Below are 12,854 nucleotides of genomic sequence, written 5' to 3'. Positions count from 1 at the left end.
GAGGCTTACAGAAACATATGTTTGTTTTATATTTGATATTTCCTAACTAACACTCTCTGCCAGCCATAACTGATTATGCTCACTTACTAGTCCACTCTTTTTTTTCTGAAACAAACTGTCAGTTATATTTAAATAAAAAATTAAAAAGTAGTTTAATTTGGAGGCAAAAACCTCCTGGGCAGTGCTCTGATATACAGTACAGCTGCCGATTCCATTCCTGATCTCTGGGCTATGTGTTCCCATCCAGTGAAGACATAAAGAGTCAAAAATATAACTTAAAAATAGCTTAGTAGCAATCAAACAGAGGTGTCTGTTTTCAAAGTAGTAGAGTTTCAAATAGTCAGTGCTGAACTGAAGGTACACAAACTGCAGAATTATTTAATGTATCAAGGGGAACATGAATAATGACAACATATGTCAACTGCATCAGCAAAAGTCACAGTGGTTTGCTTCCAGAACACCAAGATGAACAGATGGACACTTTATAGGATTGTTGCTAAATGACACAATAATAGAGCCTTAAAGATCACCTAAGAACCAAAGAAGTTTATGGCAGGGCTGTTATTCAGAAAGCACTTGTGTTCAGACATGAGGAAACACACATCTGGTGAATGGAGAAGCAAATCTGGCAGCTGAAAGAAAATTGTCCAATGGCACTTCTTACATCTGGACTGGTTTATGTTTGAATGAAGTCAAAGGAGGCTTTCAGCACTGTTGTATCTGTTGGTAACTGTCAAATGTGATTGGGGATGTGTGAAATTATCACTATCATTATATCAAATGATTTTTGTGTGTGATCATATACCAGCTGAAGAATATGAAGCTGTTTTTACTGCTGCGCTGTATATTACATGTCTATTCCCTCATGATATTCCCATATTCCCCCAAACACACTACACTATATAATAAAGGCTACAATGGCCTTCTTCATCATTAGGTATAATCACTGAACTCTTATGTCACAGGGCTGCATGGCTGACGAATGCATTCAACACTACCATTTTAGAAAGGGTAGAAAAGATCCAAACTAGGGAGTCAAATTTACGGGACGCTCAAATTTACAGACACTAATTTGTAATCAAGCATCTTCAGTTATTTGTATTTGTTCTGTACAAAATAGACTATTTTGAATTCAGTTTGAGTCAAATTCAGGTCATAGCCGGGAACTCCAATGACATGAAAATATACTGGGTTTTTGTTATACAAGTGCTGTTAACTGTGAATCACGATGACAACTAAACACAAAGCCCACGGCGTCCAGATTACTGTTTCTATTAATAATGGATACATCACTATCCGTAATTAAAGTGCTATCAAGTGAAACTGCATGAAAAGCGGTTTTACTGCATCAAGGTCGATAAACAACTCCATTAACATTAACATACTTCGAAAAATGTTATATACGGTGCTACTGACAGAGAATAGCTGACCACTCGGTATTTAGATCACTAATAACACATTTTACTATTAACACAATAAATACTGTATGAGTAGGATATCAATAGTGGTCATCTATGAAACATTAATGAAGACCATACTTCACTCATTGCAAGTTCAAAGTCAAGTCAAAGATGATTTTAACATTAATGCGTGACAAAACTATTGCTGCATCCCAACCATCTATTCTAACAGTATTCAAGATGATAATTATTGCTCCTTAAATCATAGTACACTGAAAATAGTGTGTCAAAGGTGCGGGATGTGTCCCAGAAGTATATACCGTCCCATGGGTGTTATCTAAGCTGAATATAGTATATTATCTTTTTTTGTTATTTATTTATTTTTATATATATTTACCACAGAAGTACCACTGTATTCATTGATGTCCCTTGAGTACACCTCAGTATATATATATATTTAAGAGTACTTATTATGAAAATAATGTACTGTATACTGTACTTGTGCAAACCAAATGTAGTGTTTTGAGACACTTGCATGTCATTTGAAATTAAATGAAAATGTATTATAGTTTAAATTGATATGAAATTAAATTAGTTGAACTGAAGAGCACTACAAAGGTTTTAAGTAAACCTTTACATATAATTTCATTATTCTGTTGTCTTTGAAATATGGTTAATGTGTACTGAAAAGCATTTATGGTAAAAACATTTATTACAAAAACTTGACATATGTATTGTATTAAAATATATTTTCTATTATTACACATTTGTTTACACATATTTGTAATTACACACAGCAACATATATATATATATATATATATATATATATATATATATATATATATATATATATATATATATATATATATATATAGTATATTTTCATAGAAATAATATATTTAAATATATATTTATGTTAAATGTAATATGAAATAACACTAGAGTTCAATTTAAACTCAAGTACATGTGAAAAAAAAATGCTTCACAGGATACAAACTCACATGGTCAAGCCCAAACTCTACTACCTCAACTATAATGGGAAGCATTTAAGCCTCCCTTCGAGGCGAGACAATCCTACAATACCAATTTGGGTCAAAAGAGAGTTGTTGCTCTGAAAGCGTCTTCATTCTACTTCAATATGTCACTTCAGCTATTGAAGATGTGAGAATAACAACTGAGATAAAGGAGTAGAGACAGGACGACTTCACAAGTGACGTGAAGTGGAAAGCTGAACCGTTCTCTCTTCCCTTCAGTTTTGTCAAGCATTACCGGAGCCTACATTGTGCTGAGCTAGGGGTCATATCATTCAGCTCGCAAAATGAAAGAGTCACTGCACCGCAGACATGCAGCCTGGCAAATAAACTTCACATTAGAGTAGCTTCGAATGGAAAAGAAAGTGTTTACCGCTGCTCTTGCTCTACGAGGCCATGAGAGGTGAGGAGCAATGCTTCTGAAGACTGTTAGCTCACGATCGAGAAGACAGGTAGATTTTAGAGAGCAGAATTAAACAGCTCTCAGCATGACGGCACAAGCTGCTGCTAGAGTCTGTCACACATGCCACTGATGGGAGAAGATGCTCAACAGTTTGAGGATCTTTTTTAGTACTTCAAAAAGCTTGAAGCCTTTCGGCTCTATAAGGTTCTTGGGTTGGTTATACTGTAATTGTATGCTTCTGTAGATCAGTGGTTCTCTGCCATGTTCAGTATAAATGGCTGCCCACTGCTCCAGGTGTGTGTTCACAGTGTGTGTGTGTGTTCACTGCTGTGTGTGTGCACTTTAGATGGGTTAAATGCAGAGCACGAATTTCGAGTATGGGTCACCATACTTGGCTGTATATCACAACACTTTAACCTTCACCATCGGCTACAAGATACTTTCATATAAATGCATTGTACTCTTTAATTTGCGCCATAATTTGGGTTTCATATAGCTCAGTTGGTAGAGCGTTGGGTTATACGACGATCATGTGATCATGGGTTTGACCCCAGAGAACGCAAGAGGTCATAAAATGTACATGCATTGTAAATCACGTGTTTGCATGATGTCTGTGAGGTTAGGTTTAGGGACGGAGTTAGGGGTGGTCATTCATACGAATTGCTGTGAGATCGGGTTGGAACATGTAAAAAGTCAATAAAAATTAGATGTAAATAAACACGCATTTTGATTGGTAATGACAGTCATTCGTCATTTCATGACGACAGAATCAATACAACACTGTCATTATTTTTGCGCTTGATAGAGGGCACTAAACTTTAAAACCTAAATATAGGTTGAAATAAGGTGCTTGAACAAATGACCCATAGGGTGGTTATTTGTTGGAGGACAGTCTGCTTTAATCAGTGCATTAATCGATATACAGTATAGCTGTACAGTCCTGAGTAAACATTTTCCACACATTGCAGGCTGCTTTCATCATCCCCGTCTCTCAGTCTGTCCTCATATCTCTGTCCTCGCCACAGAGCTTATTATGGTGCTGTTCACATCCACCTCCTATCAACCGCACCATCTCACTCTCCACTAAAGCTTTACCTCTGAATCATTCGCTCTCCAGACAGAACATATCTCTCCTCACTGCCCGTTGCTTTTCTGCAGTAGCCTATACTGCTCGAGTTGTTACTCTCCGGCAAGCTTTACTCCAAAAAGTATGTGTGAATGTCATTGCATTAGATAACAATCTATCAAAAAACATCTGCTTGGAGTTATTTTATTCAATAACTCACAACTGTAAGACATATGTGCTTCCCTAGAGTTTTTGCCCGGAGGTCCTGAAGGTTGCTTTTCATTTCCCAGCCAGGCATACTGTTCTGTATAATGTATAAGGTTTAGTGTCCTGTGAAAATGTTTTCATGCTTTGGGGAAACATGCTGGATTCAGCTTGAAGAGTTATGCATGATATATAGGTTTGGATTAGAAATAGTGTATGTGCTGTGAGACTTTCAATATTCATTTAGCATTCAATTGTTGTAATATGTATAAAAGTTTAAAGCATTTGAAAGGAAACATTGCATGACTAACCGCGCTCTGGAACGGACAGACCACACGGAAAGGTCAAGCTACAGACTGCTGTATTTTTTAATGAGCGGTTTTAAACTCACTAGCTCAGGCAAACACACGAACAAATCTGAGCAAGCCAGCTCTGACCAGACTCAACCTGATAATAACTCATGCCCGATTAAAATGAAGCGGCAGAGGTGAAAATGAGAAATATAAGCAGAGGCAGATGCAGAAACAGAGATGGTGTTGACAAAACACCATTATATGCAATATTGCACATCCTAAAGGAATGCTACAGAGATTGTGCTTGCTGCTGACAGCATGTAAAACATAAATCATTTATGTATGAACAATGTATTAGTTAATATTTTAGAAAGACTTTCTGTTACTACAGTTAATGTTTAATAAAGCTAGGGTTAAAGCACTTAATTAATGGCAATATAATACTCTTTGTGACTAGTAACTAGTTATTCTTAAAAATGATGTACATCTCCTTTACTAATGATATACAGTAAATTATGTAACTTAACTGAAAGCATGTACATAACTTTTTACATGTGAGCTAATTTAACAATAATGCATTGATTACAGATAATCAATAAAGGTCTGACTTTTTGTTTATAGTCTATTAAAGGAGCAGCTCACTTCCAGAATAAACATTTCCCAAAAATGTACTCACCCTATCTCTTTCTTTCTTCAGTTGAAAAGAAATCCAAGTTTTTTGAGGAAATCATTCCAGGATTTTCCACAAATGCTCGTCTTGCACTAGCTCTGCGATGAACATACATGTCTTCACGTATTTCGTTATCACATTAGAAAGGTAACAAGTGGTTAGTTCTTCATCTGTGCATTTTGGTTCAAAACGGTACAGTAGAGAAAAAAATTGTTTTATCTTTTATTTTTTGTAAAGAGTGTTAGACTTTCTTTGCTAGTTCGCTCTGTAAACACTGGATCGATACATCCGTCAAAGTCACGTATGCGTAATTACGTAATGTTTAATGTTGAGCATCTGTGGTTAAAGTATATACATTTGTATTTTCCTTAGATAATGACCATTCATCTCTCTTCATAAGAGCCTTATTCCTTGGCTGGGAATGTGTAGAGCTCTTTGAAGTTGCACTGAAACTTCAATTTATACCTTCAACCCGCTGAGCACCATTGAAGTCCACTTCAATCTTGGGATGATTTCTTTTCCACTGAAGAAAAGAAAGACATGAACATCTTGGATGACATGAGGGTGAATTTTTCATTCTGGAATTGAACTACTTTAATATATTAGCAACTACGACTGATAAACTGTATCATAAAGTGCTACCAAGTCTCAACCGTAATACAACGGAGCCAAAAATGTCTCGGCAGTATACTTCTTTGTCGGTATGTCCTTAGAAAATCAATGATCTAAATACCTAAATTAATAGCATGTGACAAAGAATCATCTCTTTCACACAGTTTGTTCAACAGATGAAACCAGAGTGGAACAGTAGCAGTATTGCAGCTGTATTTCACAAGTATAAAACTACTGTAGTCAACTAAAGCTGTAGTTGTGTGCATATGAACGCCTGCAGTGTTTAATGGAGCGAGTGAGAGAATCAGCTGCTGTTCTTTACCTGAGAAACAGATGTGAGCACCTTGAGGAGATATTGATCAAGGATTACCTGTTATCCACCTTCACATAACACCGCCTGCACTCTTTCAATAAAACTGTTTGAGTTTCAGAGGAGAACAAATATATATCAATGTCAGACAAATCATCTCCATTGTCAGTAGGACAGATCGAATGGCACTGGGCTGTTTGAGATTTTAACAAACTCTCCTTTGCTCTGAAACCTGTCAGTGAAGAATAGCATGATTGTTCAGTGCAGGAATAACCTGAGCCAACTCTCGCAGTCATTACAGATTCCTCAGGGCCAGAGGAACAGTGATAGTTTTAAATATATATAAAGATTTTATGCAGCAAATCTCCTTTTTAATAAATGCAATATTCCATCTTTTCAAGTAGACAGTTCTCTGTTAAATTTGACCTGACTGTCCTTTTTTCCCATAAGATAAACCTGTAAAAGTTTAACCTAACCCTAACCCTAAACCTAACCCTAACAAACAAATCATTTCATTGATTCAAATGTACTAAGACAGATAACATTATATATTACATAAACATACAAAATTTTACATATTATCACAGGTGAAGAATTTCATTTATTTTATTATTATTCTTATTATTATAAGGTAGCATTTTAAGGACTAATTTTCACTGACTATTTTGCCTCAACAAACTAATTTGGTAAATTAATATGTTAGTGGTTTGGTTTAGATATGAGGTGGGATTAAATGATCATGCAGAGTAAGGCATTAATATGTGCTGCAGAATTACTTATAAACAGTTAATATGCTAGTAATATGCATTTTAATAAGAAACTAGTTAATAGTGAGAACTGCTAAATACTGACACAATGTGCAGTTGGTTCTCTGAGTACAAAGCCAAACACATTATACAAATACATTATAGACTAACAACTTTTAATATTTATTTCTAAATGTTACGTAAACTAAGCAAATAAATTAAGTAAATATATGCATATATGGGAAGGAAATAATAAACTTGGGGTTTGTGTCAAAGATGATGACATATGTCTTGTTCCATGTTGTGGATGATTTGAAACATCCAGCTGTTTTCTGCCATATGGCTCTAATTAAACTGGAATGTGTTTCCTGAAAACAGATCTAAAATAGAGCTTGAATCTCCATTAATCAGGATTTTCCCCCCTGTCAAACCTCAAGGCTTTTAATTAATAGCAGTTCACACATGTCATTGGAAATCTGAAAGCTGTAGAGTGTAACTAGGACACTCATTATATGGAATATCTGAGATCCCCAAACCCCTCGCTTGTCGACTTGCAAACCTTTAATGACATCAAACGCATGCCGCCATGCAAACCTGCAGCTGACAGGGCAATAAACATACCTCCTAACGGATGTGTGTGTAGAGCGAGCACTTTTTTAAGTATTACAGAAACATGCAGATAGCTCATTTCAGCCCTAATTGCGATGTCCGCCTCGATGTGCTCATGTAATGTATTGCTTGCTTTATTCTAAATATCTTTCAAGTGCACTATTTGACCCTCTGGGCCGCTTTTCATTACGCATAATTTGCAAACCCAGGTAAAGCAACTAATTAAGATTTTTTTTGAGCCGACCTCTATGGCCATATGTGGGATTTGGTTGGGCTACAGAGACTTTGCCTCCCTTCGCTCTGACAGCTCAGGCTAACTAACTCGAGGTTGTTCACAGCACCTACAGCAATCATCTCCATCGACTTAATGACTGCTTCATCAAAAAGGGCTGTATAGCGCAGACACGAATGACTGTTTCAGCTAAAAGAAAGGCATTTCTCTAACAAGCAGGTGTGGGAATGGAGCGAGTGCAGCTCTTGGCAGAGCTAATGTTTCTTTTTGTTTGTTCTCCAACAACAAGCTCCAAGTGTACCCTGATGTAATGAATTCCCATGCTGATCCAGGCTTAACTGGTGAAGGTGGTTGGCTAAAGTAGTACTGCAAGCTACTCTAGCAAAGAAACTTAGAAATCAAAGCACCAGCATGCAAAATGGAACATGGATGAACATCAGTTAATCAAATAAGCATTTTACAGTTATGAAGATGATTTTACAACCCAGATTCACTAAAAAACATGCTTCTGGTGAAATTTCTGCACATTTTGTGACACTTTCAAGTCAAGTCACCTATATTTATATAGCAAACACTGTACAGCTTTACTTGAATAAAAAAATCATCCAAAACAGAACAATGTTAATGGTAGCACTTTATTTTACAGTCCTGTTCCCCATGTACATACTATGTACTTATTACAGTAATTACAATAACTATGTAATAACTAGGTACTAACCCTGAACCTACCCCTAAACCTAACCGTACCCCATGTAGCTACCTTGTATTACCAGAACTTTCTTAGATAAATACACTGTAAATATACTATAAGTACATGTTAGTACACGTACTGTAAAATAAAGTGCAACCATGTTAATGTTAGAAAGCAATGCTAACAAAAGTGAGAAAGAAGCACATTTCCTGCAGCAGCTTTAAACTTTAGATTGTTTCTGCATTGCTTTTTAGTAGTAATTCATTTAGTGCCATTGACAAACACTACATTTCTCCGGCATTATGTCAACAATTATATTTTATGTAGAACTTTTTCATATGTAGAAATTAGTTCACTCTCGCTGATTAGTTTGAAGTGGTTTTTCACAGCATAAAATAGTAACAAGACCCAAATGAGTGTTGGGTGAAGTAGATACTGACCCGCAATCAACTAAAACAAAGCCTGCAAATCTATCCCCATCTCTCGGCAATGAAGAAGGTCTTTAAGTTCAACACCAACATGTTCAACTTGTTTATGAATCTTCAATTGAACTCTTGAACTTGTGGATCATATTTTCCAACAGAAAGCACACACAGCACATAAAGTCCCCATTATATATATATATATACACACACATATATATAGGTTATTAGTATCAATGTTAGTCTTAAAGTAAGCTAGTGTGCACTAAAACAATGACAAAATTCACATTTGTAAGCTATATGTATAATGTACAGTCTATCTACCACCAATGTTGATGATTTCATTCTGCACATCAGATTTTACGTCCAATCAAATGCTCTCTAGAATCTGAAGCATCCTACCCCATACACTGTGAAAGACACTACAGCTGCAGATGAAATTGGTTACTTCTTTGCATATTTCTTATATGTTATAATGCAAATGGCACACGGTGCACTATGTAGGGGATAGGGAGCGATTTGGACATTTAAACACTTTCCTTGGGGGTGAATGAAGTCTGATTTCACAGTGAGCTCCAGAATCATGTCAACGCTGAATAACGAGGCACCTCAGTCGCACTACAAATAAATCTTTTGTTTGTAAATTGTACTTACGCTATGTGTCTTTGAATAGTTGTCATTTGAATTATTTCATCGAATGCTATGACATTTAGAAATGTTAAATGCGGACTAAGTGGACTAAGGGCCACTGCAAAACAAACGCATAAATAATAATTAAATGAAATAAATGTTTGATAAAGACCGAGGCACTACAAACAGCCGTGTGAACCTTTCTTCTCCGAGTTCTTTGTGATTACTGAAAATGAAAAACGCAACAAGTTTAACTAAAGGACCGATTCTGACTTGAAAGCGTGAACACCCATTGAAGCTTGATGCATTTGATTTCAGCTGATTTCAACTGAAGATCAATGCAGAAATGTTACTCTCTCAAGCGCTAGGAGACTCACCCTAAAGAACTCTTTGGTTGATCCTGAGTCCAAGGTCCCGTATGCGATCTCTGTTTGTTTGGCTAGATCTTCAGCGCTCTCTATGGGAGAGACCATCCTCTCTACGGTGAGGAAAGCAGCCAGGTTAGCCGTGTAGGACGAGATTATGATGAGGGTGAAGAACCACCAGACGCCTCCCACTATTCTGCCCGATAAGGACCTGATGCACAAATACACAAATACTGCCATTCAGGCTTGAAAACATTAAATCTGCTGTATCAAATAATCAGGCACTGCTTTTTTTTTTTTTGTTTACCCACTTGAACACATGACTTGCATCCTGAGCTTCCATTTAGCCACATAGACAAGCAATTTTCGGCAATATTCACACACATATATATTGAGTTAGTGTCTAATTTCTGATCTCGCAGAAGTTTGAGTCACATTAGCTCAAAGCTTATTTTCCAGCTGCGCATTTATTGACTGTTGCCTAGACAATATATTAGCATAATCAAATAACATATGGGATCAATGATTGTATTCTGTCCTCTAAAGTGTTTTTGCCTTGGGCTGAATGTAAGGCGGTTTGCCCTTCTGTACACTACGTGCTCTGTCAACCATGCGGCTTTGTGAAATATATGTACAGAGTGCAAATAACAAGTAGAAACTCTTATGGACTTAAGAAATATAATGATTACATTTTAGATTAACATGGGTTTTTAATAACATGGACCCATTTGAAATATATCCAATCCACAGTGTACCAGGCCAAATGCTATTTATAATTTTTCCATATGTGGGTTTAAATTGTTCAGTCATTTTCAATATGGCCTCAGACTAGATTGCTATATGATAAACTGATGAACATTACTGGTAACACTTTACTTAAAGCCTTTATATATAATGCATTATAAAAGCTAGTTTTAATGCATTAATTATGCCTTGTAGTAAACCTCATAATCACTGTGTGATGTCATTAATAACTGTAACCACAATTGTAATATATTATACTACTTCACTGTCACACCTTTAGAAAGATCAATGCATTAAAACACATGACAAACAAACATTCAAATAATGTCATGCATTTTAATTTTCCTTTTATTAAAATATATAATGCATTACAATTATGCATAATACATTCTAAACAAAGACTTTAAGTAAAAAGTTACCAAAGTATTTATGGATATATGATAAATTGATATATGTTATGATAAATGAACATTTAATCCTTTCATTTTATTGTATTATTTGTGTTATTTTTTTTTTAATGCACAATTGTCAGCCAGCACAGGGGAATATGAGAGATTAATATTGCAAAAATGATCTATGACAGCGAGCTGCACAATGAAGTCATTATTAATCAACTTCCAGCTGTTAAATGGAGGAACAATGTGAACAATCCTACATCTCCATCACAGATGCCCAGGAAGTGCTGCAGCAGGACTTCTCAAACAATAACTGAATCAGGTAAATGAGAAATACATAAAGAGAGTGAAATGAGAATATGTTGATCAGCTAATCCTTTACAAAAGAGCAAATTAAAACTAGAGCTGTGTCGGCATTATCTTTCTTACGTGAAAAACTGGCATTACCATCCAGACTAGAGCTGTGATGTATTTAATGTGCTTGTCAGCAGCGCTGGGGAGATTTACTTACAAAAACTGTAGTTAGTAACGTAATCCATTACATTACAGATTGCAGGTAATATAATTGGACTACTTTTTGATTACTTTTAGATTTATTTTAACCTAACCATTTTATCAAATTGATTGAAATATGATAATCTAACCATACTGAGATAAAAATAATATTACAATTAAAATAATATTTTAAAAAAAAAATTTCAACAATCAAAACAAATCACTTAATAAAAATCATAGAATATTATACCTATTTATCTGTGTCATGTGACCATGTGAATAATATGTTAATATGAATATATATTTTACTGTAGTCTGATTACAATTGTTTTAAATTGCAATATAATCTAAATAAGTACTTAATTTTTGGATCCTGATTATATAATACAGATTACATGTAATCAATTTCATTACGACCCAGCACTGCTTGACTGTAACGTTACATTTAAAAAATGTAAAATGAATGACTAATGAATTCCCCCCTTTTTTCCCCCAAATTTTTACAGTGTTTTTATTTTTTATTTTTATTGATGGACAAGAAATTCATAGATTATACTCTGATCTGAGGCCATATTGAAAATCTGAAATGGTTTCCAGTTATACAGGTATCTGCTCTAAGGAACACAGTGTATCTAAACCAGTGATAAATTGTCATCTACTGTATGCATGCAAACCCACATATGGACTCTTTATGGCCATAAAGTGACCCAGCGACGAGGCACCAACCTTGGTGAGATATCACAGCCCTGCTGCATGAAGGCCCCTAGAGAGAACCACAGGCTGTTAAAAATCCCAAAGTCATTAGGCGGGTCTGGAGGGGTCTGGGGGTCTTTGGCTTCATCAGTCTCATCCAGGTGCCACTCGTAGGGACTGAAGCGGCTCACGAGGAACAGCACCACGCTGACGCCGATGTAGGCGAAAACGATACACATCCAGATCTCATATGCCAGAGGGTCCAGGAAGGAGAACACACCCGGCTTGGACTTCTGAGGTTTCTTGATCATAATGGAGATGCCCAAACTCATGAAGGGCTTGGAAAAGTCAATGACTTCCTCTCGCACTAGCGTGATTGTTAATGGTGCGACGGCTATATCTGCTCTCTGGAAACAGGGACATGAACCAAACGTGTTAGTGCTGAACAAGCACCAGTACAATAAACATGCACTGCTAAATGACTGACAGATGTTAGCAAGGCATTTGTTCATCACAAAGAAGTTTTGGCACGTTTAGATGCACGTTTACTTTAAGCTCTCAGCGTCTTTTAGGTAACATTTTTTGAACATTGAACTTTATTACACCTGAAATCATGAATCAGGATGGTTTGAAACATTGTTTTTGTAAAGCTTGCTATATGAACAAAATAATAATAATCATAATAATAATACAAAAAATTGACATAATTGAAAAGGACTAATGGTCTTGCAGTCAGAAATGACTACCATAGTAAATGCATGAAAAAAGTAACTATGCCTGAAAATACTCTCTGTATAAATAGGGCTAATAGTGCCCTAGTAACATTGTAATATTTTCTTTT

General features: G+C 35.8%; 1 protein-coding gene across 3 annotated transcripts in view; it reads right to left on the bottom strand.

Moving 5' to 3' along the window:
• The window catches only part of LOC127970980 (glutamate receptor 3), a 125,070-nt gene that overhangs the window by 11,611 nt on the left and 100,605 nt on the right, over positions 1–12,854 (bottom strand). For all 3 annotated transcript variants that reach the window (XR_008156725.1, XM_052573705.1, XM_052573704.1), the window contains exons 11-12: positions 12,047–12,420; positions 9,699–9,897 (exon numbers count right to left, since the gene is read on the bottom strand). Coding sequence is in view for 2 of the 3 variants with exons in the window: in XM_052573705.1 (XP_052429665.1) it covers positions 9,699–9,897; positions 12,047–12,420 (573 nt within the window). In the remaining variant the exon portion in view is untranslated. The remainder of the gene's footprint in view (positions 1–9,698; positions 9,898–12,046; positions 12,421–12,854) is intronic.

This window comes from Carassius gibelio, chromosome B14 (assembly GCF_023724105.1).
Source record: "Carassius gibelio isolate Cgi1373 ecotype wild population from Czech Republic chromosome B14, carGib1.2-hapl.c, whole genome shotgun sequence".
Taxonomy (NCBI): Eukaryota; Metazoa; Chordata; class Actinopteri; order Cypriniformes; family Cyprinidae; genus Carassius; species Carassius gibelio.
The sequence above is the reverse complement of the archived record's forward strand: the minus strand, read 5'-3'. Positions and strand labels throughout refer to the sequence as shown.